General features: G+C 32.5%; 1 protein-coding gene and 1 pseudogene across 1 annotated transcript in view; one reads left to right on the plus strand and one right to left on the minus strand.

The window, feature by feature from the left end:
- The window catches only part of ANTXR2 (anthrax toxin receptor 2), a 140,155-nt gene that overhangs the window by 81,067 nt on the left and 35,673 nt on the right, over positions 1-23,415 (plus strand). Inside the window, exons 15-16 of the mRNA XM_006907619.3 lie at positions 2,406-2,573; positions 3,133-3,213. Coding sequence (XP_006907681.1) covers positions 2,406-2,573; positions 3,133-3,213 — 249 coding nt within the window. The remainder of the gene's footprint in view (positions 1-2,405; positions 2,574-3,132; positions 3,214-23,415) is intronic.
- On the minus strand, positions 11,315-11,433 carry LOC112476394 (annotated as a pseudogene).

The following is a 23,415-nucleotide window of genomic DNA, read 5'->3' on the forward strand; positions in this document are numbered from 1 at the left end:
GTTTCTTTTCTCAATTCTGAAATTGCTCCTTTATGATATAACCTCCTAGTCATCCAAATATACTCTGGAAATTATGGAATTTCATTGTAATCATGAAAACCAAGTAGAGTTGGAAGAATTTAGATATCAAGCTTGCACTTTTTGTTTTCATGGTAAAAAAAAGTCAGATATATGAACTTTGCTAAGGCTCCCTTAACAATCTATTTTTGTTATTCTTTTATCCTTTTTGACTATCTTATTGTAGTCAAACTAAAATATTAAGATTTATACATAGAATGTTTATATTTAATTGCTTTGAGAGTTTTAGGAAACTCTATAAAGTCTTTCCTAGTGTTAGAATTTGAGATTAAGATAGTCGTTTGTTGTGATGGTGGCAATGATGAAACAGCTACTTCATGAAATAACACTAATGGATTTATTTAATGACTTCCTTAAGAATTCAGCAGTTATATTTCATAAGCATAGTCTTTTGATAGTTAAGTCCCTAGAAATGCCACATTCGGTCAGAACTCTAGTTTAGCTAGCTTCGTGTTCTTTTTCTGATAATGGCATCAGTGAAACTTGGAGGAAAAATATGATTACCATTAACTCTGCGATATGAATTTGAAGGCTAGGCTAGGTAGCTACATGTGTTAAAATCTTTAATTTCCAAATAGATTTAAAATGTACCTTCTTATATTTCTATTCTGAATTACTTCTGAGCTATGTAGTCCTATATTTATCTCTTTGTTGTTGTTGTTTCCCCTTAAAATCAAGACTTTACAACTGCAAGGATATGTATTGGTTTTAGAGTTTTGTAGCTCAATTTAGCTAATATCTAAAGATTTTAAAAGTTTTAGTTTATTTAGATGGAGACACTGTGATTTGAAAGAGAAGGTCATTTCTCTGGAAAGAGAGCCAACTATCTAGCTCTAAAGCTTTAATGGTGTTTAAAACAATTTTAACAACCTCATAAAGAACATTCTAGTACCACTGATCACACTGAAAGATACAGATACGTTTTAATGACTCAATAGAGTCCACTTGTAATTGAAAGCCTATTCTAAAATTGTAGTAAAAAAAAGTAAAAACATCTAAGTAAATCTTATCAAAAAGCTGTGAATAGTTCTTTCTATGAACAATAATTATCTGTATTCCTCTCTACTAACTCAGATTATTAAAATGCTTTAAAAAGTATTTAATCACTTTTTTCTTTTAGAAATCACTTAATTCTGATGAATCATAGTGTGCCCTGAACAGAGTTTCCTATTTCTTTTCAGAACTTCACTTATGTTATCTCTGTCATCTTTGATAATGTCATTGGTTTTTGGACTTTTCTACTGCTCCTAGTTGGACAAAGCCTTCCTATAGGGGCCACATCTTGTTTCTATGCCCACACATGGCAAAATTTGGCTCAGATCTAGCCCTTAATTCTCATTCATTGAAAAATAAAGAAAACAGTCATTGGGCCCTATGATTTTTCAATGTCTAGAATTTTCAGAGAACGAAATTCTCTAAAGTTTGTGGAATTCCCTGGTGTTTCTGAATTTTTCTTTTCAAAGCAGAGCTTTTTCCAATTTGTCTTCCTCAGTGAAAAATTGATATGTCAAATAACTATACTCAGATGAGCCCAGAAACTAGAGACTAAAAGTTACTTTACAAAGTCAAACTTTACAAAAGTGAGGAAAAATCATATATATTTAATTTACTTCTGAGCACTAAATGTTTAAATCAGATGTTATGCCTTAATCAAATTTAATGAAAAGTTTAGAAGGTACAATTAATTCCATTTTGTAAAATACCTTTGTAAAGTTCAAACCTATTTGAAATGTATTAACCCATTTTAGACTGCCTGTTGTCAAATTTTTGCCCTACTACTTACTAGCTATGTGGCTTTGGGCATGTTGCTTAACTTCTTTGTGTCTGTTTCCTCATCTGGAAGGAAAAAATACGATATCTATCTCACTGCATTTTTGTATGGATTAAATGCAGATTGACACATAGTAATCATTTAATAAATGCTAATTATCATTATTAACATCTGTTTCCCACAGTGCCAACAGTATATATTCATATGTATTTAGCTAGAAGGGGAACCTACCTAATTAGAGAATAGAATTACACACTGTCTATGCATTTCATATGTAAACCCAAAATTAATTCCTTATTTTAAACAATGGAGAAATGGTTGCTTCAAGTTTTAATTGACCCAAAGAGTTTTTTTTTTCCCCTAGAATCTTAATATTAAATACATAAGAAGTGATGAGAAACTTATTAAATCTCAGAAGAGGAGAAATTTAGAATTAGTATACCTACTCATCTTCTCTTTACTCTGAGGTGGTGAACTGAAGGACCATTGGCTAAATAAGAGCTTGCTTTTCTAGGACGCTGTATGTCTGATACGAGTGTTTCTCTGTGTTTTAAAGGTTCGTTGGGGTGATAAAGGATCTACTGAGGAAGGTGCAAGGCTAGAGAAAGCCAAAAATGCTGTGGTGACAATTCCTGAAGAAGTAGAGGAACCCATCAGGCCCAAGCCACCTCGACCCAAACCCACATACCAGCCTCCTCAGACAAAGTGGTACACACCAATCAAGGTAATTGGGCAGATTTTGTGTAATTTAACTGAAACTTCCTAAGGAAACTGTAACTTTTTTAGTCCTCTTTACTCTCCAGCTATCTGAAGGAGGACTGAGGTAGATCAAATAGCAGACATTCATTTTGCATTATAGCAACTGAATACTTTCTCAGCAATAAGAACCTCCTTTCCTCTTTCTTCCTCCTCTTCCTCCTCCTCCTCCTCCTCCTCCTCCTCCTCCTCCTTGTATCAGCTATTAGTCCTGGTAGTTGGGGGAGACATACTTTTCAAGTTTCTTTTTTCCCATTTTTCTTCTTCTTCTTCCTCCTCCTCCTCCTCCTTCTTCTTCTTCTTCTTCTTCTTCTTCTTCTTCTTCTTCTTCTTCTTCCTTCTCCTCCTCCTCCTCCTCCTTCTCCTCCTCCTTCTCCTCTTTCTTCTCTCTCTCTCTCTCTCTTACTTAATTTATAAAATAGATGGGAGTAGAAAATGAGGCTTTACCTTCTTCACCTTAACTCATTGGTTCAGCAAATAGAGGCCAAATCTGTTTCCTATGAATTTACAAATCATGTTCCCTTTAGGGTCGTCTTGATGCACTCTGGGCTTTGTTGAGGAGGCAGTATGATCGGGTTTCATTGATGCGACCACAGGAAGGAGACGAGGTTTGTATGTGGGAATGTGTTGGGAAATAACTGATCATGGGGTCCGTATAATGAAAGTAGTAAAAGAATCCAAAAAAAATGTAAAGCCCCCATTACACTTGAGGAAAGAATTATCATCTTGTGCAAATTCCTATTAATAGGGTGCTTAATAAATTACCTCTTGTTAGAATACATCTTCAAGCAATGGTTTAACACAAGTCCCTTTTCAAGTAATGCATAAAAATTATGGTCCATGGTACACATGCTTTAATAAGCTCATTGGTACACTCATTGCTTCAGCCTTTGATTTGGATGACATCGCGTTCTGAGGTTTTACCCAATGAGAGGACAGGCTGGGGATTAGGACTGAAGTCTTTCTGTAGCATTTACCAGAAATGAGGCCTGGACAATGTGCCTTAGAGCCTCCATTTTTTTAGGTATAAATATATTATTTTCCTGCCTCCAACAGTTGATGTAATTTCTCAAATATATGGAATTATCTTTAAAGTTTTAAAACATAGAAATCTGTAATGGTCACACACATATATACATATAAAAATAAATAAATACACACACATATGTATGTGTACATGCATTTTCCCTACCAAGGAAGTCTTTTTTGTTTTTTGGAAATTTGTCTAGAATTACTCCAGTTTTATAATTTCTTTAATATATTGGCACCAGTTTCTATTGTATCAATGTAAGAAAAACTGTTTAAAAATTTTAAATATGTAACAATGGGCAGGTTTGGTTCAGAGAGACACACTACTGTTAGTATTAATAACAGGATCTTTTCATCGTCAACGTGATCACCATCATGTTTTAAAAAGTCTGTGAACTTTATTGGCTTCAAAAGACTTTAGGTTCATTCAAGTCTGATAGGCTTTTTTTTCTTAAGGATGAGATAATTGATGAGATTCATATTTATTTTACAGTGTGAACTAAGTGATATATAGTGATATATGATTTTAGCTTGGTGTTTAAAATACAAAAATGTCTAGGTCTTAATACTTTACTTCTATGAGATGGGAGTAATTTAAAAAACATATGAATTCAACCATTTAGGAAATCCAATTTGAGAAAATATTCCTAGAATATGCTCAACAGATCACTTACCCTTTGCTAGGAGCATAGGTAGAGAGAACGAGGTAGTTTATGAAGCAGCCTCTTTCATTACCAGACCACTATGGTTAATAGATGTTCTTATATTTAATGAAGTTTGTGCCTCTGTTTAAACGCATGCATGGTTTGGAGTACCGCTTTGGGAAAAATATATAACAACGCTACTTACCCTTCAACTGCTAGACTTTCACTTTATGTTTTAAAATGGTTTTCATGACATCTTAATTTCATTCTGTCTTAATTTTCTCTCCCCTTGGTTAGACATTAGTTCATTTGTTCAATAAATTTCACCTTTTTTCAGTGGTGAGCACCATGTTAACACTGAAGATGTATTGGCCAGCACAAACAGATAGTGGTTCTAGCACTCTTGCCAATACTTTGTATATTCTTTTAACTCTCAGAATTAAAATTTAGTTTTTAGTCTTTCATCATTTCTACTAACTTTGATTTAATTCAGTAATTTTTGGATTATATATATGCACAAGTAACGGCATCAGGAAATACTGAGGGATTTCCGGTACAAACTATAGCCTTTGCCATTAAGAAACCTGGAATGTGAGAAACAAGGCACATACAAAAATATTTATTCCAGAATGTGATCTGGGCCATATTATAGTTAGGAATCGAGTACTCTTGAAGGCATGGAGGAAGAGAGGTTAACTCTTCCTAGAGGACTTTGGGAATGCTTCTTCAAAAATGTAGGCCTTATATCTTTGAAAATGAATAAGATTTCATCAGATGGAGTTAGGTAGAGCGAGTATTTCCACTGATGAAGCATCATGAGCAAAGTCTGTGAGGCAGCCAAGAATATAGTGATTCATGTATTACTAAATATCTGGAGAGTGGGGCTTAAAAACAGAAGAAAGCTTTGAGTTTGGATAAGTCGATATATTTGATTTTTAAATGATGCATTACACTCAATCTTTCATTCATTCAACAAGTATTTATCTAGTGCCAAACATGTACCAAGAACTTTATTAGATACTGTGTAAATTTAACACTTTTTTATAGTGCTAGAATATTCCATGTGTTGTCTCAACAGGTTAAATTATTTTTTTTCCATGATTGAAGACTGATGCTTCTATTATTTGTCCAAAATTTCCTTTGATTTTTAGTAGTTTTGTCACACTTTTGTTTAATGTAGTCCTAAAGCCTTTTAATCTAACTCTTGAGATCACATTGTTTCAAAATTCAGAATTTTTCAGATTTTTAGGAATCTGATGTAGTCCATATATCATATTTATGTAAGCAGTACCTCCTGATCATATTATTCAGACATTTTGCTACACAAGTATCAATTACTGAAAATAGATAAACATAGACTATAGTCTCAAGTTAGTTCAGGTCAGGTTTTGCTTCTAAATCAATTTTGGTGACAAAGTTAGCACAAAACTTTTTAAAGATTTTATATTTCGAAAGTTTAAATAAGAGATAGTAAACCTTTATTCTGTATGAATAACTAAAATACCAGTTTTTTCCACTGTACTCCTATGTATGCTAGTTATGATTTTTTGTTTTTTACTTAAATGCAGATCTTTAAGTAAACATCAGCTGCTGTTCAATTAATTGATTTGTTTTTCTATCAAATATATATTATGGCTTTATGTGTGTTTGACACAGTGCGACTTAATCTTTCTCCCTAATACCTATTTTTGATTTACTGCTTTCAACAATTTTTCTCTTGAAAATTTTTATTTGTTTGTTTGTTTCTTTGTTTTATTGTGGTGACATTAGTTAACAAAATCCAGTAAGTTTCAGGTGTACAATTCAACAGTAAGGCATATATATATTGCATTCTGTGTTCACCACCAATAATTAGATTTCTTTCTGTCACCACATATTTGACCCCTTTTACCTCATTTACCTCCCCCTCTCCTCTTTCCCCCTCCCCTCTGGTAGCCACTAGTCTATTGTCCATGTCCATGAGTCTCTGTTTGTTTGTCTTGTTTGTTTGTTGCTTTTAGGTTCATATCCCATGCAAATTTTTGTCACTTATTTCAAGCCACTGTTAAATCCTCAGTGTGGCATTCCATGAGAATTTTTCCCCATGTGTTGACATTCCACAGTTAAATGACATTAGTATGGCAAGCTAAGAACCCACCCAATAGTAAAATCTCAGATTACCATCTTATTCACAAGGCTTTTAATAAATTTTGTTGAATTATTTACTGAATTTGAGGTATAATGTACATTTATGTATTCCCCCTTCAACAAAACCAATGATGCAAAATTACTTGATCTTGGAAATCAGGTAAGCTCAGCATGGGTTGCTCTATTGCTTCTGTTTCTTGCTAGTGATCCTTCATAATATTTATTATTTTTTAAACTTGGGTTTGATATAAAGTCTGTGGTTATTAACATATACCTTTTTCCCTTTAGACAAGGAAAATATTTGCTTCCCCCTTTTTTATTTCCCATATCCCATTTTTCATGTTTCAAAAAGATTGTTAAGAATATGTTTCTGTCAACTCTACATCATCAACCAGCTCCTCTTTATTTGATAGAATTAATTCCAATATAAACTTCCCAACCCACACATATACAGAACTATAATCTGTATTTTTTCACAGTTACATAGCAAAACTAATTCTAATGCTTTAGCAGAATTAGTGTTCTGTACATTATTAGGATAACTGAAGAATTTCAGTGTTTTTTGTTTGTTTGTTTTCTTTCATTATGTTTTAGAAAGCCATCATCCTATTTGGGTTGCATGGTCTCTAGAATACTTTCTTTCTTTTCCTTCCTTCCTTCCTCCCTCCCTTCCTCCCTCCCTCCCTCCCTCCCTCCCGTCCTTCCTTCCTTCCTTCCTTCCTTCCTTCCTTCTTCCTTCCTTCCTTCTTCCTCTCATCCATCTTCTTTATTCCTCTTTGTTTCTTAAACACATTTATCTCCACTATGCTTTCACTTTCAGATTTGCTAATTACTTATACCAGTTAATTCATTTCTTATATACTATGGTAATTTTCTTTTTGGCTTCATTTGAATGATTGAAGCCTTTCAATTGCTTGATTCTTATCCTTATGAACACAATAACTATCATTACTGATGAGGCCAACCATATGATACTTGTGCCAAAAAGAATTTGCACCAATCAAAGGACACTTAACCATAGTAAATATTTTGGCGGACTTTATTTAAAAGTCTTTACAATAACTGAAAAAACATCAAATATTATTATCCAAAGTAATATTTAATTATTTAAATAAAATCACAAATGCATGGTGCGGTGTCATAGTACAAATATTGAGACTCCAACATTCCACAAATTTGATTTCTGTTTTATAAAAAAAGAGCATATAATATTTCTTAAGTATAATAAACTTAAAATAATTTACCTAGTATGAAAATGAGGATCTAGAGGCAGAGAGAGAATCAGGAATTTAGAGCACATTTGGCACAGCTAATTTTAATGTATGATTTAAAAAATGGAATTATTTACTTTGGTAGTGTTTTATCTATACATAAGAAGAAGACCATGCATGGTTCACTGTTACTTTCTATTTATTGTGGCTAGTTAAGCCCTCAAAAATGAAACTGCCCGAACTTCATGGTTTTCACCAATTTTGTATATATATGTCTCAGAGGATTATATAGAGTAGAAAAAAATTTAAATTTAGGAGGATGTCCAAATGGTGGTGTTCTCTTCTTCTCTGGCTATTCTTTATGTTGAATTATGTAGGTAAGCTAATGCATGATCATTGAATAAGAAAATCAGTCTTGGAGGTGTTTTGATTGCTTTTTACATAAACATACTCACCTGTGATAGGGCTCCACAGCATAAGGGTGAAATCCTGTCTTCAGTACTCCCCTGAAACCAATCAGTACCTGATTAACTAAGTTAAACATTTGAAACTTAGACTACTCATGAAAGATTTCATGTGTATATGTATACACAAATGTTAATTGTCCTTTGAAACTGTTTATCGCTTTCATATCAAAATTCTGTTTTCTCATTAAATTTTCCCATTAAATATTAGGAAATTTGTAAATAGTCCTGTGTCAGCTTAGAATTAGATGCACTGATTCCCCCTAAAAACATTTGTCTCTGTATATCAGATAATTCATTGGAACAAATGTGATTAGTTATTCAAGGCCAATTATTTTTAAAAGAAACTTTTATCAACATATAAATTGGTGAATAAATTTTGCAGATAATTTTGTTATTTCCCTGTGCTCATAAAGTCTTGTATGTATTTACTATCGATTATGCTTCTTATGAAGTATTTGTATAATGGTATAGGAGGGATGTGTGCGTGTGTGCGTGTGTGCGCGCGCGCGCATGTGTGTGTGTGTGTGTGTGTGTGAAGTATACAGTCATTTGTATGTTGTAGAAATTAGGTAGACTTTTGGAAAAAAATATTGTTGTTGGAATTAGATGCAGTTTGTTTAATATTGTCAAGAAACAAACCAGAATGTTTTCTCCTTTATGAATTTTAAAGGAAATAATAGTCACTCTTAATGCTGCTTAATAGACAAAACACAATTGTTTTCAGGCTGTGGCTGATGGTTCCAAAATAACAGAACCTCTGCCTAGTCAGCATCAGGTTTCTAGCTGGAAAACAATCTTGTCATTTATTTATAAGTTGTTTTCTGCGGATTCTGCCTCTTGAGAGTTTAGTTTAATAAACAAATCAGCGAACGTAGAACTAACCCCATAGTTATGGCACATTTACTCTGCAAGTCGCATCACGCTGAATTTCAAGCCAAATGCTCTCCTTTTATGGCTCAAAGGCCGCACCGGGCTCTTTTGCAGAAGAATTCACTGTTGAATTGAAGTCCTTGATCAAGTAATTGAAGTTCAGGCATAAAGTATCAAAGCAGTGCGAAATCTCTCCGTCCCTCTCTCTCGCTACCTTTTGGTGCCGCCAGCTCCTGCCGAGGTGATTTTAATGTTCCGCGGGCTGCACATACACCAGGCACAGGCTTTGATTGTGGCGGCAACTCCTCGGAGTCATGAATGTTTCAGCGCACTGCGCGCGAGGTTAGGGCCGCGCGTCCAGGTGTGAGCAAGCAGGTTGTCACCGACATCTGTTTGCAGCAGCGGCGGCGGCCTCCCCAGCCGGCGGCGAGCGGCCGGATTGTCAGCGGAGGTAGTTGAGAGCCGCAGAACCGTTTTGGTCTCACACTCGCTGCCTGGAGGCCCGAAACACCAAAGGTAGGAGTAGGGGTGGACACAGCTGCGCTCTCAAACTTGCCTTAGGCACAAATAAAGAGATCTAATGCAGTTTGACTCCGTTGCGGTGAGGAGACGAGGACAGAAAGCCACTTCAGAGACGACTTAACGCAGCAACATCTGCCGCCAAGTTTCCAGGGAGTGACGGGGGACAGCAGGTACAGATCGAAGTCTCCACATAAACAACCTCCATTAAGCCATGGACTCTTTTGAAGGGCCTCCATCAAACAAGCTGGAGTCCGCAGCAGGAGTTTGTTTGGTTTTCAAAGCAGTGTTTTGTTTTTGCAATAACAAGGTAATTTATAAATGATGCATTACCATGCATTCTCCTTTTTATTTGAAAAGAGAGAGAAGCAGAAAGGCAAAGAAAGAAGAAAGCACAGCACTAGTTTGGGAGTTGTTCCATAAACCCACTAAATCTCTAAGGAGCTTCTTGGCTGTAATCGAGGTTATGTTAACCTTCAGACTGCAATCTCTCATTTACCAGTAAGCAGACATAAATTTATATACTGCACTGGAAGAACGCTAGTAACACCCGCGAAGTACATCCACTGTTTTTAAACTTATATCATAGAGTTTCTTATTACATGGAGGAGAAATGGTATTAGAGTTTTTCAAATGGGTGTATATTTTTGGTAAAACAAAATTTAGAAAATTACATTGACTTTAATTTTCTTCCTATTTATAAAGACTTCATGCCTATAGTTGAATATTAGAAATAAAATTTCAAGTCAAAAGTAAGAATTACATGTTAAAGGCAGCATTTTTCTTTTTTGAGGTGGTTTCCCTCTCCACCACCTAGATTTGGCCAGAAAAATTTTTTTTTAATGTGTATAATTTTCTCTGGGAATATTGCAAAAACATAATTGTGCACGTGTGTGCACACACACACATATGACATAATAGAAATGTTAGCCTGACAAATAAAGCTCCAAGGTATGGTAAGATAATAAGGACTCTATGGTAATGTAAACTATTATTATTAATAACTTTAGGCTTCCTCACTGAGGAAATATCTGCATCACCATTGTGAGATAAAGGTGCCGAGGCAAAGGCATCCTTTTGAATGGGAGTAGCCAGGGAGCAATGGCCTGGGGAGAGATGCTTATGTGTGGCAAAGTTTTCATCAGTGGTGAAATAAGCAACATAAGTGCATGGTGAATTTCCAATTGAGCTAAATTTATTATGCTGAGAGAACTTTTAATTATACAAATATAATTTTATTTTTTTGAAATGATTAATGGTAGCTGCTTAAAAAAAAAAATGTCCATTCTGACAGAATTCAATGTTAGTCTTCAGTTTTAAAAAAACTCTATAGAAAAAAATCTGAGAACATAGCACAGGTTCATTTAAAGGCAGTAGAGTAGTCTGATAACCTCAGTGAAACAAAGGCCAGTCCTCCTGTTTACATCTCTAGTTCTGGATTTATACTCACTCCTCTGCCAGTCTTGCTTCTGAATTCTCACGCTCAAAACAAACTTGCCTTACCTTCTTCAGCGGCGGCTTCTTCAATGATTCTAACTTTCCCAAGGATCGCTTAACTGTGTCATGCTTACAAACCACCCAGTGCTCAGTGCTGTCAACCATTTCATCTTCAAACTGAATGAGCATCTTGATAGCAGAGATTTTGTGCCACACTGTCTTTAGGTTCCCCATCACATTTGCAAAATGTAAACCACTTTGTGGGTGTTTTTGAGCAGATTGAAACCTTCACTCAAACGATTTGATATTTCAAATGTTTTCAGTGCTTGGAGTTCTATGCTGCTAATAACTGCATTATTTTATTTTTTTAATTAAATTTTATTTTTTTATTATTATTATTTTTAACACCTATAGCACCTGGTATTCCTAGGTGGTCTCCCATCCAAGTACTAACCAGGCCCAACCCTGTTTAGTTTCCAAGATCAGACAGGATCAGGCACGTTCAGAGCAGCATGGCTGTAGACAGTAACTGCATTATTAAACTTAGTTTTTACGTTCCATCTAAATATTTTGTGTCAGATAGTTGAACTTCGTAATAGATATTTGCGGCTGTAAGAAAACCCTTTATTTTAGCCTGAGTCAGTCTGATTGTACACAATATGCCCATGATGCTTTCATACCTTTCCTTTTTTTGTACTTAAATGAAATAGTAGAGAAAAATATCAAAAAATTTTAAAACTCTGAAATGATTGCTTACCTTTTATTTCTGTAAGATCTGAAATTTTATATAGCTTTTTAGGCCAATTATGATGTTACCTCACTGGGAAAAGGTACCACTAGGCTTTTCTATCTTTTATGTTATCTTTCATTCTTATTATCTCTTGTCTTTATATTTTAGGGCATCCTTAAAATACCTTAAATATCCTGTTTAAATTAGTAGAAGTAATTAACTCTGGTTTATACATATATGAAAGATAAATTTTTATTAGAATAATCTATGTCAGGAGCATGCCATTCTTACTACAATCCTACTAACTGATTTATGTGCATGTATATGTATGTGTGTCTCATATGATTAATATATATATATTTTTATAGAATGTATTTTCTCGGTGTCTATGTCATCAACTAATATCTGTTTTAATGGAAAAGAACAAATTTATGAAATAGGGTGCTTTTTGTTACCATTTCTTAGCTTAAATAAAATCATCTCTTAATTATATGTGTAAGATGACAAGTATTGACTCAGTTTGATTCTCCAGAATATGCAAAATTTAATCATGAAATTACCCAAAATTTTACTTTTTCAAAAAAAGTATAAAGAGAATTTGGATATATAATTGGCATTATACCCCCCTGATCCAGATATAATTTTATTTAGTGGTATCATATGCCACTTATAAGTTTAGACAGAGATATTTCTTGGTTAAAATTGGTCAGCAACCTTTTGATAATCAAGACAAAAAAGACTATATTAGTGTAAATATTCTCTTCTTAAATTAATGCACTGATTTTAGAAATGAACTCTTTTTTCATCATCAATGAGCTTTGGCACACTAAAAGAATACTTAAAAAATCTCAAGGGTTGGCACTGATTGTCCAGGGCTAAACAAATTTTTTTCTTAGGCTCAGTACACAGCTTCAATGTAGAGGACTGTGAGGATATTAATTATATCATCCAACTAGGAGGAGAAATGTCAGCACGGATATAATTTTTTATCTTTTTTTTCTGTTTTTGTGTACTTTATGCATAGCCTTTATATGATTTTAATTACAGAAGGTGAAATACATAATTATTTAAATTGCATTATAATATCTAATAATTTGCAAAACTATATTATTCTGCATATGTTAAATATTCAGGTTTCAATTTAGAGTTCAAAAGACCCAGTCCAAGCAGGGGGGAAGAGGTGCATTATTTTGTAGACAGTTTGTTATTTTAACGAAGTGCATTATGATGGTGCCTTTGTGTCTACCATACCTTCATTGATCAGTTTAAAAAAAAACTATAACTCAGTTAAGGAAATTGACTTGAGTAGGAAGCTTTTATTGCCCCCTTATTCTTAAAAATGAATTTATATTAACACATTATATAAATATATACTTTTAAGGACAAATGCCTTTTTGGCTACATATCTTTTATTTTCTATTTCTAAATAAAACACTAAGATTTTTATAATATGTTTATAATCTCGAAATGAATCATCTTCAAAATTGTTTTACATAATTTTTACTTATATTTTCCCTTAATTCCACTCTAAATCAAATCACAGCTTCTAACATTTGAGAAATTTGAAATTGGTGTAATTTGAGGTATAAAATAAAAATGATTTGCTTTTCAAACTTTGCAAGAAATTATGTTTAAGAATATTAATGGAATTAAAAAAAATTTATCTGCTTTTGGATTAAAAATGAACACTTATTTCAAAGGGTTACATGAAATTTCCTTTTTTTTTCTCCTTATGCTCTTTTTTTCAATTAAAAAAATTGGAATAGTTTTCACAAACTTTCTCTTTTCAAAATAATTTTATTATCTGATTTACCTCATATCTCTCTCCTTAGAGAGCTCTTTTCACTTGGAAAATGGGGAAAACGAAGATTCTAATTTCCTAAACTTTAGATTTCCATAATGTTTCTTGGCAAGCAGGCTAATGTACTGAAAATAATATATATATATATGTTTTCATAATCTTGTTCAGTACTAAGCACACATTTGAATCAAAATTAGAGATTTCTAACACTTTTTTTAAAAAAAAATCTAGCACTAGTTTTTACTTACAATAAAACTTTCTACTAGAACCATTTCCTGACTCTAATGATTTTTTAACTAAGTTTATTATGAATTCAGTATATTTCATTCAAATAGCATTAAGTTCTACCCTAGTTAAAATTGCACACACATACATAACACAGGGATTATACATATTTGCAATTACACACATATATCTTAATTGCCTAACAGAGTTAGCAAGTACATCTGTAAAACATGTTTCAATAGCATATTCAAATAGTGCATTTATATACACAATGTAAAGATAAAACTTCTAGAGTAAGAGCAATTACTCTTCAATTATCTTTCTCTTTTTCATTTCTCTTCATTCTCCTACCTCCTAACATTGGTTGATGTCTAAGATTTTATCCTCAGTCTTATGTATTTTCACATCTCACTTTTTTAGAGAGCACATAAACTTTCACTGCTTTGCTGTCATCATGAGGCACATCATTTTTAGACCATCTACTATCCTGAATTTTACTTGCATGTCTCTCAAAGCTTCTACAAAATTTCCTCTTGGATATCCTATTGTCACTATAATATCTGTTTCCAGCTGGACCTACCATATTCCATATGTATGGCTTTCAAATTTTAACTTTTCTCTCAGTTATTCTCTCTAGCCTTCACGTGATGCATTTAAGCTGAGGCCCAGCAGACCTCATGGTTCCCACAACTGAGTGAGCAGGATTAAGACTTTAACATCCTAATTCTGGCTGTGATGTCCTATTTCCCTATCATATGCACAAGATATTGGTTCAATGAAGAGCAGTGTGTCTATTAATGTCCTTCTTAGTTTTATTTAATTGATAGAAGTGAAAATGATCTATTGATGAATATATGAATTAGGCTTTAGTTGATTTTTAAGAGATAAAGCATTTGACTTTGTAGAATTTAAACATTTTTATTATTAGAACTTATAATTTTACCTTCATGTTTCTACCCTGAAACTAAGCTACTGAGAAAACTAAGACATCAGAACAATTCTGAAATTTGACGAATTTGAATTATAAAGACATGGCAGAGGATGCTGAGGATGCTGATACATAAAAATGTTATTTATATGGAGTGAAGATTTATTATTTTGAGATGATTAATTTTTAATTTATAATTAAATCTATTAAACATTTTCTGAGTTATAAAAATATGACAATCATTTTCGTTTAGGTGAATTTTGAATAGATGAAGGCTTGTAATTTTTATTAATTCTCTTTATCAGGATATGTTTATTACTTTGTTGCTTGCAGTTGCATTCTTCTCATTTTTTTCTAAAGCACATTTAACCTTTGTTTCATATTTGACCCAAGAAGAGTTTTCATGATTAGAATTCTTGTGAGATCTGTATTTGTCCCAGTTAAATCATACATTATAATATCAATCTCTTACATAATCATATTATGCCAGCTCTGAGTATATCATTAGTCCAGTTTACAAAATGCTGGTTCCTCTCAACAAATAGTGAGAAGAGAGCTGACAACTGAATTCAGTTCCTACTCTCTAGAAGAGGTGTGACGGCTTTATCTGTCCTGTGAATCCAGATTTATGAACTAGTCCTATGCTCTTAACTAGATTAGTTCCTTTTTCATTAACTGCTTAAAGTAGGGCAGCTGTCTGAGTTGTTGGTTGTAAATTTGCTAATGTCTACTTCGTTAATCTCAGATACAAAAGGCAGCAGATAATAAGATCAAAGTTTCAGAACCTCCGGTTTTTACAGCCTGAAATGAGCATGGAAGGATCGATGGAGTGGGGAATTGAAGAGATGGGAGGAAGTATTACATTGGGGAAAAGGGGATGACTTCTGTCATTAATTTTAATTAATTGCCAAGAGTTTTAAAGCCGAGTTATTGATACTGAAGTTAAGTCCTTAATACACTGTTCATGCTTTGGCATCAGATGCTCATTAATGGCATAAGAGGTTTATGGGAGAGAGAAGTGTGTGTGTGTGTGTCTGTGTGTCTGTGTGTGCGTGTGTGTGTATCTTACATAAATATTTTCATTTACATCTTTCAAAGATTTCCCTGGGTTAATATTCAGGCCTTTACTTTTTGACAGTTACTGTAGGGCAGTTAGGAATTATAGACAAGTAACAATAAATCCAAATAAAATTCCTGGGTATAGCAACAGCAGTAAATCTGAGTAATATTACTTTCATGTTTACCAGCATACAAAATACTTCACTTAAGAGGAAATGTCAGACTATGGAGTGAAATAGAAGGAGAGAGATTCAGGAGCTAGAAAGCAGAAAAGAAGGGAAGAACAAGGAAAAAAAATGAAGAATGAGGAAGAGAGATTATTCCTCTGAAAAACATGCAGAGATGATAGGAAAATTGTTTATTTAAATAATAAGCTACAAATTATATATTCCGTTATTACAACCTTAATCATTTGGAATTCAACAAACTGAACCTTGAAATGACAAAGCAGTCTATTCTTCAAATCCTTATTTTTTTCTCCACCTATGGCTGTTCCATGCATATTCATTGGCTTAAACACCCTTCACTATCAAATCCATGTTATTAATCTGAGATACTTTTTGATAGGAAATTACAACTAAATGTATTAATTATAAGTATTTTGGTCATAGAAAAATGGCTTATACTTCTTCAAAGGGAAGTCTTTAAAAAGAAGATAAAGTTCAAAACTTTAGAAATTTGATTTCAGAATTATATATCAATGTTCTCCATGCATATGGACAAAATAAAAAGAAAAGGTCTATAATGAAAACATACAATACACTAAATTAATTTAATTTTTACATCTATATCTTACTTCTGATGCCTATGACCTGAATTTCAATAGCACGTTACAGTCAGTGGCTTGAGTATTATTGTCTACAAATTTTAAATTGTGAATTTGGCTTTGAGATATATGTTTCTTCTTTACGTCAGTTTTTCTTCCTTTTATGATCAGCTTTAAATGTAAATAGAAAAAAAAACACGAAAATGAAAGTGTCCCTTTCATTTATCCACTTGTTTATTTTTGTGCATAGTAACATTATTGGAGAGACCACAAAAATCTGCAGGGGTCCAGAGTTTAGATCTTAATTTATAGGCAGTGCAGAGCCAGTAAAGTTTGGAGCTGGGCAGTAACGTGATCCAATGAAATTAGAATTAGGGTCTTGGAAGGTTTGCTATAAATATATTTATAACAGGAGTGGTGATAACATATGTTTTTCTGTATAGCTTAGCCCTGTGTCATGTTTTTCTCTTTGTCTTTCATCATGAGTCACAAAAAATCACATAAAATCACGATAGAGCAAGTCTGGTGGATTATCATGTAATGTGGTTTTTTGGATAAAATAACATTTTTTCCCCAATATAAATTCCATCTTTTCTTTTCTTTTTTTTAAGAACAGTGTAGGTTCCTTAGCTAAAAATATTCAGAGATTTATGGCTTCAGATATTTTTCTTGATTTGCCAGGTATCTTCTTTCTTGCTTTTTAGAAATATTTCGAGAGCTGAAACTCAGGCTTACAATACAAATATATATGTGTTCATCTGTGTGTTTCTATGTGCGTACATGCATATACATGTAGGGGTTGTTCCTGGGTCTAATGGGGGTGACAGAGCCCTTGTTATTTGTTAAGGGCACTCAATTTCAGGAAAGGGGGAACAATTTCCTTTACAGAAAAGGTTTAGAACTCCGATTCAAGTGGCAATAGTTGAGCACCTACTATTCTTAGGTATATTCAGTTAGCTATGTTCAGCTATTTACAGTGTTTAGAGTTAGGTGTTATATTACTCCCATTTTACAGATGAAGAATATGAGACCCAGAGATGTTTTGTGAATTTCCCAAGGTTACGTTTCTTAAAGCAACAGAGACTAGATTCAAACCTAGGTTTTTTTATTTCCAATTCAGTGACTGCTCCATTATGCCTTACTGTAATTTTGCAGTGCACCACTTTATTCTCCCTACTGAGTCAATAACTGACTGAATTAGGGCTATTATGTAGGTAGAGAAGTACTTTTAAACTTTTCATTTTGAATCTGATTCTTTGATGCCAAAATTATCAGTTTTGTATCTATGACTATATAGATAGATTGATAAATTATTTCAGCAGATATTTAAAATGCATGTATATTACTCTATATAATATTTAATTTTATATTTAATATTAATTTAATATTATATATTATATTTAATTCTGCATAATATATAAATAAAAGGCAATATTTAGAAATGGCAACACATTCACAGAAAGTAGAATAAGGAAATTTTGCATGAATAAGGGATTGTGTAATTCAACCCTTTCTTATATTGCAACTTGCCCCAAAAGGAAAGACATGTTCAAAGGAACTAGAAGGATGAAATAACTTGCATATTCCAGGAATTGCAAGTAGTTTTCCAGGCTGAAGCAAGAGACTGGTAGTTGAAGTAAGTTATTGGAAGAAGGCAGAATTATAGCATTTCTAAAGCCCTTGATGGCATATTGGTAATATTACTACATTAGGAGTCAGAAAACCTGGGATCCCTACACAGTCATTGATTAGCTTGAAACCTAGAACACGTTTCTACATCCCTCTGGTCCTCAGTTTCTCATTCGTATATGGAGAAAAAAACAATCACAAAGATACCTTTGAAAATACATCATTTTACCTATCCAATCACATGAGCTCAATGAAGATGGAACTTTTTCTGTTATGTTCACTAGGATAACTTCTGGACCTTGTGCATTGTTGCTCAGACAGTAGGCTTTAATAATCTTTGATGAATGAAAGAATTTATGTAGGTAGGAAGTTTGGTCCATTGTTTACAAGTCTGTTTAAATTCATACTTTTTTAGTAATTATACATTTCACAAGGCCATCAATAATTAATAAATATAAACAATTTACAAATGCTATAAGAATTAAATAATGGCATATATTCTTTAATATTCTAGAACATGTTTGAACAATTTAACTATATCAGATATTCATAATGGATAGTTTGCTACCATTATGCTTAAAATAAGTTGAAAATAACTGCACATGGAAGAAAATAAAGAGGATGCAGATTTAATAGAGTAGTATGCTTAAATTTTATGCCAGTTTTCTTTATAAATCTTGTCTATTTCTTACTGCTTTTCTTCTTTCAAAGAAAAAAGATATTAATGTGCGATATTAGATTATTTCCATTGTCATTTTTGGTATGTTACAATTTGCTGCCTAATGTCATAACAGCAAAATATTTAAACACAAAGTTTCTTTTATTTAAAACTATTATAAGCAGTGAAGTACTAGTGCGTTCCTGTCATTAAGTGTGTATAGCTACATGGAACTGTTCTCCTATTGGGCCACTCTGAGATTGATTTTCCAACTTGGGCTAACAGTAGTAGACAAATGCTAAATGAAAATCAATCACTTTGTAAGTCAGGTAAATACACTTCTTTTATTAAGTGTTTTTTTTTTTTTCCCTATAGACAACTAGATGACAAGTAACATTTGTGATTACTTCTAGCCTTTGAATGCTTTTAACATAAACATCTAAGGATAATGGCTTGATCATAATGTTATTCTTATATTAGAATTATCTTACTCTTGATCAGTTAGATAAAAATATATTTTAGATATTATTTATAAATAGAAAAGATCTGAGTTAATATTTTTTAATCACAAACTCTTAGACCATTAATATTTTAAATGTATATCAGAAATATTTTATTACGAATGCAATGTAGATAGAAATAGCAACCCGTTATTGGGAAATATAAGGATCTAGCAAGATATGGAAACACAGCAACTTTTAACTTCATTTTTAAGGAGGAAAAAATAGAAAATCAGGAAAGATCCCAATATAGTGTATACCTTAGATAATTATAGTGATGTTAGGAGAGTGTCAGGTTCCAAAACTGTGACAGCCAATATAGAAAATCAAACTTAAAGAATATGCTTAACTAAAAAATAGAGACTATATAGTTTTGTGGAAGTCAGCATATTACCCTCATTATTAATATCATCATTAATAATGAAAAATCATCATAAGCTGTAGAACAACAGCTATGTGCCAGGCACTGTACTAGTGATTTTACATATGTTATTCTAATTCTCAAAACAACTCATGGCAAAGTACTATTTTCCACTTTTGGTGGATAAGGAAGCTGAGGATCAGAAAGGCCAGGAAAGTTGCCAGTCCTGCAGGCAGGTAGAGAGTGAATGTATTATCTTTGTTTAAATAGGTTATTGAAATTTTAGTTAACCACTTAAATTCTGCATTACTTTATGTTTTAAAATTAATTGGCCAATTATACAGAAAACACACCACAGTTTAGAATTCAGGATTTTAGTTGTAGCTTATAGGCCCATTAGTTAAATTGAGAAAGTTAAAACAGCAAGTTAATTGAAAAGGCCAATATAGAAATTGGAATTACTAGTAAACTATTTAAATAACATAGGAATCACTAGAGACTATCTAAGTATAAAATATGTGAAACATAAATGTTAAGTATTTTAATCAATCACATTGTTGTAAATATTGGGGTTAGAAAGATATTTGTGGGTTTACTTTTTTGGCACCTACAGGTATTACAAAGGAGCCAAGGCTTAGGAACAATTATGACATATATTTTCCTTAAAAAGAAAATAAAATATAATTAGTAGTAGAAAAATAAATAAGCAAGTTATTCTTAATACTAAACTTTTTAAACTGATTGTTTTTCTAATATATAAAATCACACTAAAAAGAAAAGTTCCATCTGGAGGCTAAGATTATGACACAATCCCAAATTATGTCTGCCAAATATGTTTCATATTAAAACTCATATTAACTATAAAATCCATAATTTTAGTTTAGGGTACTGTTGGCACAGTCATATGATTTATTGTTTATAATTCCTCTTAAAATCTAGTTCTCAGAATATTTCATCATCATTTTAGACTTCAGTTAAATTTATATTGAATTTACTGTTTACTTCTCCAATCATTCTCTCTTGCTTGAACACTCATTTTGATCTATGAAGCAATTGATTCCATTTGTCAAATTTATCCTTTGATCTTCCTGCAAATAGTGTGCCCAAAATTATTCTAAAAAAGACCCTCACTGAAATGTTTTTTAAAACGTCCCCTCAGATACATTAGTGAAAATTGAAGCCATTACTTTTAACAGAAGTCTCTCGCGTGTAAGTAGTGGGAACTGAAAGTTGAAAGTCTGAAAGTCTCTTCAGTCGATCTGCCATCAGCATTATGGCCTACAGTGTATGTGGTTCTTCCATTCCTTATATTTCACGTGAGAGGCCAGGGTTTTCCTTCCGATAAAGCTGTCTTTGATCCTGTTATTTCGATAGGGCCTCTTGAAAGACTTCATCATGGCATGCTGCCATTATTGTTACCATTATTGTTGTTATTTTGCTGAGGAAACACCTTTTCATTAAATTTTAAGAAATAATGTCTCCCTTATTCCTCAGGTATCATTCTGAGTATTCCATTTCATATAAAAATGCTAACATCTAAATGAATAGTAAACAAAACAAAGAGACTCATAGGTACAGAGAACAAATTCATGGCTGGGAGATGAGCAAAAAGGTGAAGGTGATTAAGAGGTATATTTTTCCAGTTATAAAATAAATCATGGGATGTAATGCACAGCATAGGGAATATAGCCAACAATACTGAAATAACTGTATGGTGGCAGATGGTTATTAGACTTATCGTGGTGGTAACTCTACATGGTATATAAAAGTGTCAAATCATTATATTGTGCACCTGAAATGAATATAATATTGTATGTCAACTATAATTAAAATCATTTTAAATAATAATAAAAAATCCAAATTAATAGTAATGATAAAGCAATTTAAGTAACTGAAGGCATAAGAATAATGTCCATATAAACTATATTTTAAAACTTAAGCTATAATATTTATAATAAACAGTTTTTCCAATCATTTATAAACATTTACTGCTTTGTTTCTGAAGTCTTTTTAGGAATAAGAAACAGGGAAAACACTAGAATAATTAATGATATTAATGAAATTTTAATATATTCACTACAGGTGAATATCTGTTAGGATTTAAAATTATTAACGCTAGAAATTTTCTTTTTGATGTGTTGCAAAACATGAGCATTTAAACACATTTCTGGCTTTTGTCTTTTCCAAATTTTTGGTTAAAATATTTTAAAAAATTAGACAAGGAAGAAAATGAACTATAATCTCATCAATAGACTCTTAATTAAGAGAAATAAACTTTTAAAATAATTTAATGATGGCTAGAAAGACCTACCAGCTAGGAAATGATTTTCTAATTGGGGCAAGGTATAAAAACTCAAAAATCAATTCAAAGGAGAGCATGCAAAATTCAATTAAAAACAAAAACATAAAATAAAGTACAGTCTAGATGGAATTTAATTCCTAATACTATTTTCTACTATTGCATGGTCTTGCAGTAGATGATAAAGCTGCTATTTGCTTTATATTAATTCTTAGCAATACATACACAAATGTATTACAAATAATCTATAATATGTATTATACAGCAAAGAATGGTTTATATATACAGCAAGGTATATATAAAATATAAATATCTCCACAGTTATAATTCTACATCAAACAATTGGTAGTTTAAAAAAATAAACTAGAATTAGGATGTGAGGCATAAAAATAAAATTAATCACTTCTTCTTTAGCACCCACTATTTTTAAGCAGTCTTTGAGACTGCAAAATATTTAGTACATAGTCCTCATTAAGTTTATAATCTGCTCAAAGACCAAGAATACACATTTAGAAGATAAAATAATGAAATATTTAAATGCCAATTCAAGGCAATAACAAGAGATGTTGCAAAGTGTTGCCTAATTAATTACTAAATGAATGTTATAGACATTAATTGCTTTTTGAGATTTTAGGGAAGAACACTTCGGACTAGAAGATGACAGTTCACAGAGGAAGACAGATTTGAATTAGCCTTGAAGGATTTGTTTAGGTAGAGAAGATAAGAAAGTTCACATTTGTTCTAGGACAGTAGCTCAACTATTTTCTTTAGCAACTTCCAAAATATGTGTAGGAAATAATAGGAAATAAATCTAGGTCATCTCTAGTTCTGGAGGTTCTGGTATATTAGACTAACACTTAGCAGTCAATATCTGGCAAATATTTATTGCACTGTTTCTCAAGCTTTTTAAACTTTTACTCCACTAGACAAAAATATTTTATTGTATTTTGTTTTCAAGTTTTGTATTAGGATTTCATGAAAAAATTTAAAAAATATTAGCTTGGTAACAGGCAATATGCTCTTGGATAGATTAAAGGCTGGGCTAATGCAGAAACCATCATGTGAGGACCTGCTGGAGGGTGAGGGACTGTGGGATTCCATTGAAATAGAAATACGAGTTGAAAACAGGCTCCTAAAAGGACTTGGTTACTAAGTGAAGCTAGGTGTGTGGCAGAGATAGGGAGAGGGGAGAGAGTACCTGAGGATGGTGCCATGGAATTGAGCTTGAAAAAGAAAGTTGGAAATGCTTAGTAAGAAGTTAGAAGTATTGAATTTGGCAGGAAAATCAAATCTGGACATGGAGACTAGAGAGGCTCCTTAGATAATTAAAAGTGTGGGAGTCTTTAAAAGACTGAAGATCAGTCTTGTCCTACTTTAGTATAAAATATTTTCTCTTTTGGGTCAAAAACAGCAACTGATTTAATTTTTTTGTTAATTAGAAATTACATATTGATCTCTCCTTGGCATAATGTTCTTATTTTCCAACTCTTTGTCATTTTTGATTGCATGAAATAAATATATGACAACTGAAGTATTTAAATAATCTGCAA

The sequence above is a fragment of the Pteropus alecto genome, unplaced genomic scaffold (genome assembly GCF_000325575.1).
Source record: "Pteropus alecto unplaced genomic scaffold, ASM32557v1 scaffold161, whole genome shotgun sequence".
In the NCBI taxonomy this organism is placed as follows: domain Eukaryota; kingdom Metazoa; phylum Chordata; class Mammalia; order Chiroptera; family Pteropodidae; genus Pteropus; species Pteropus alecto.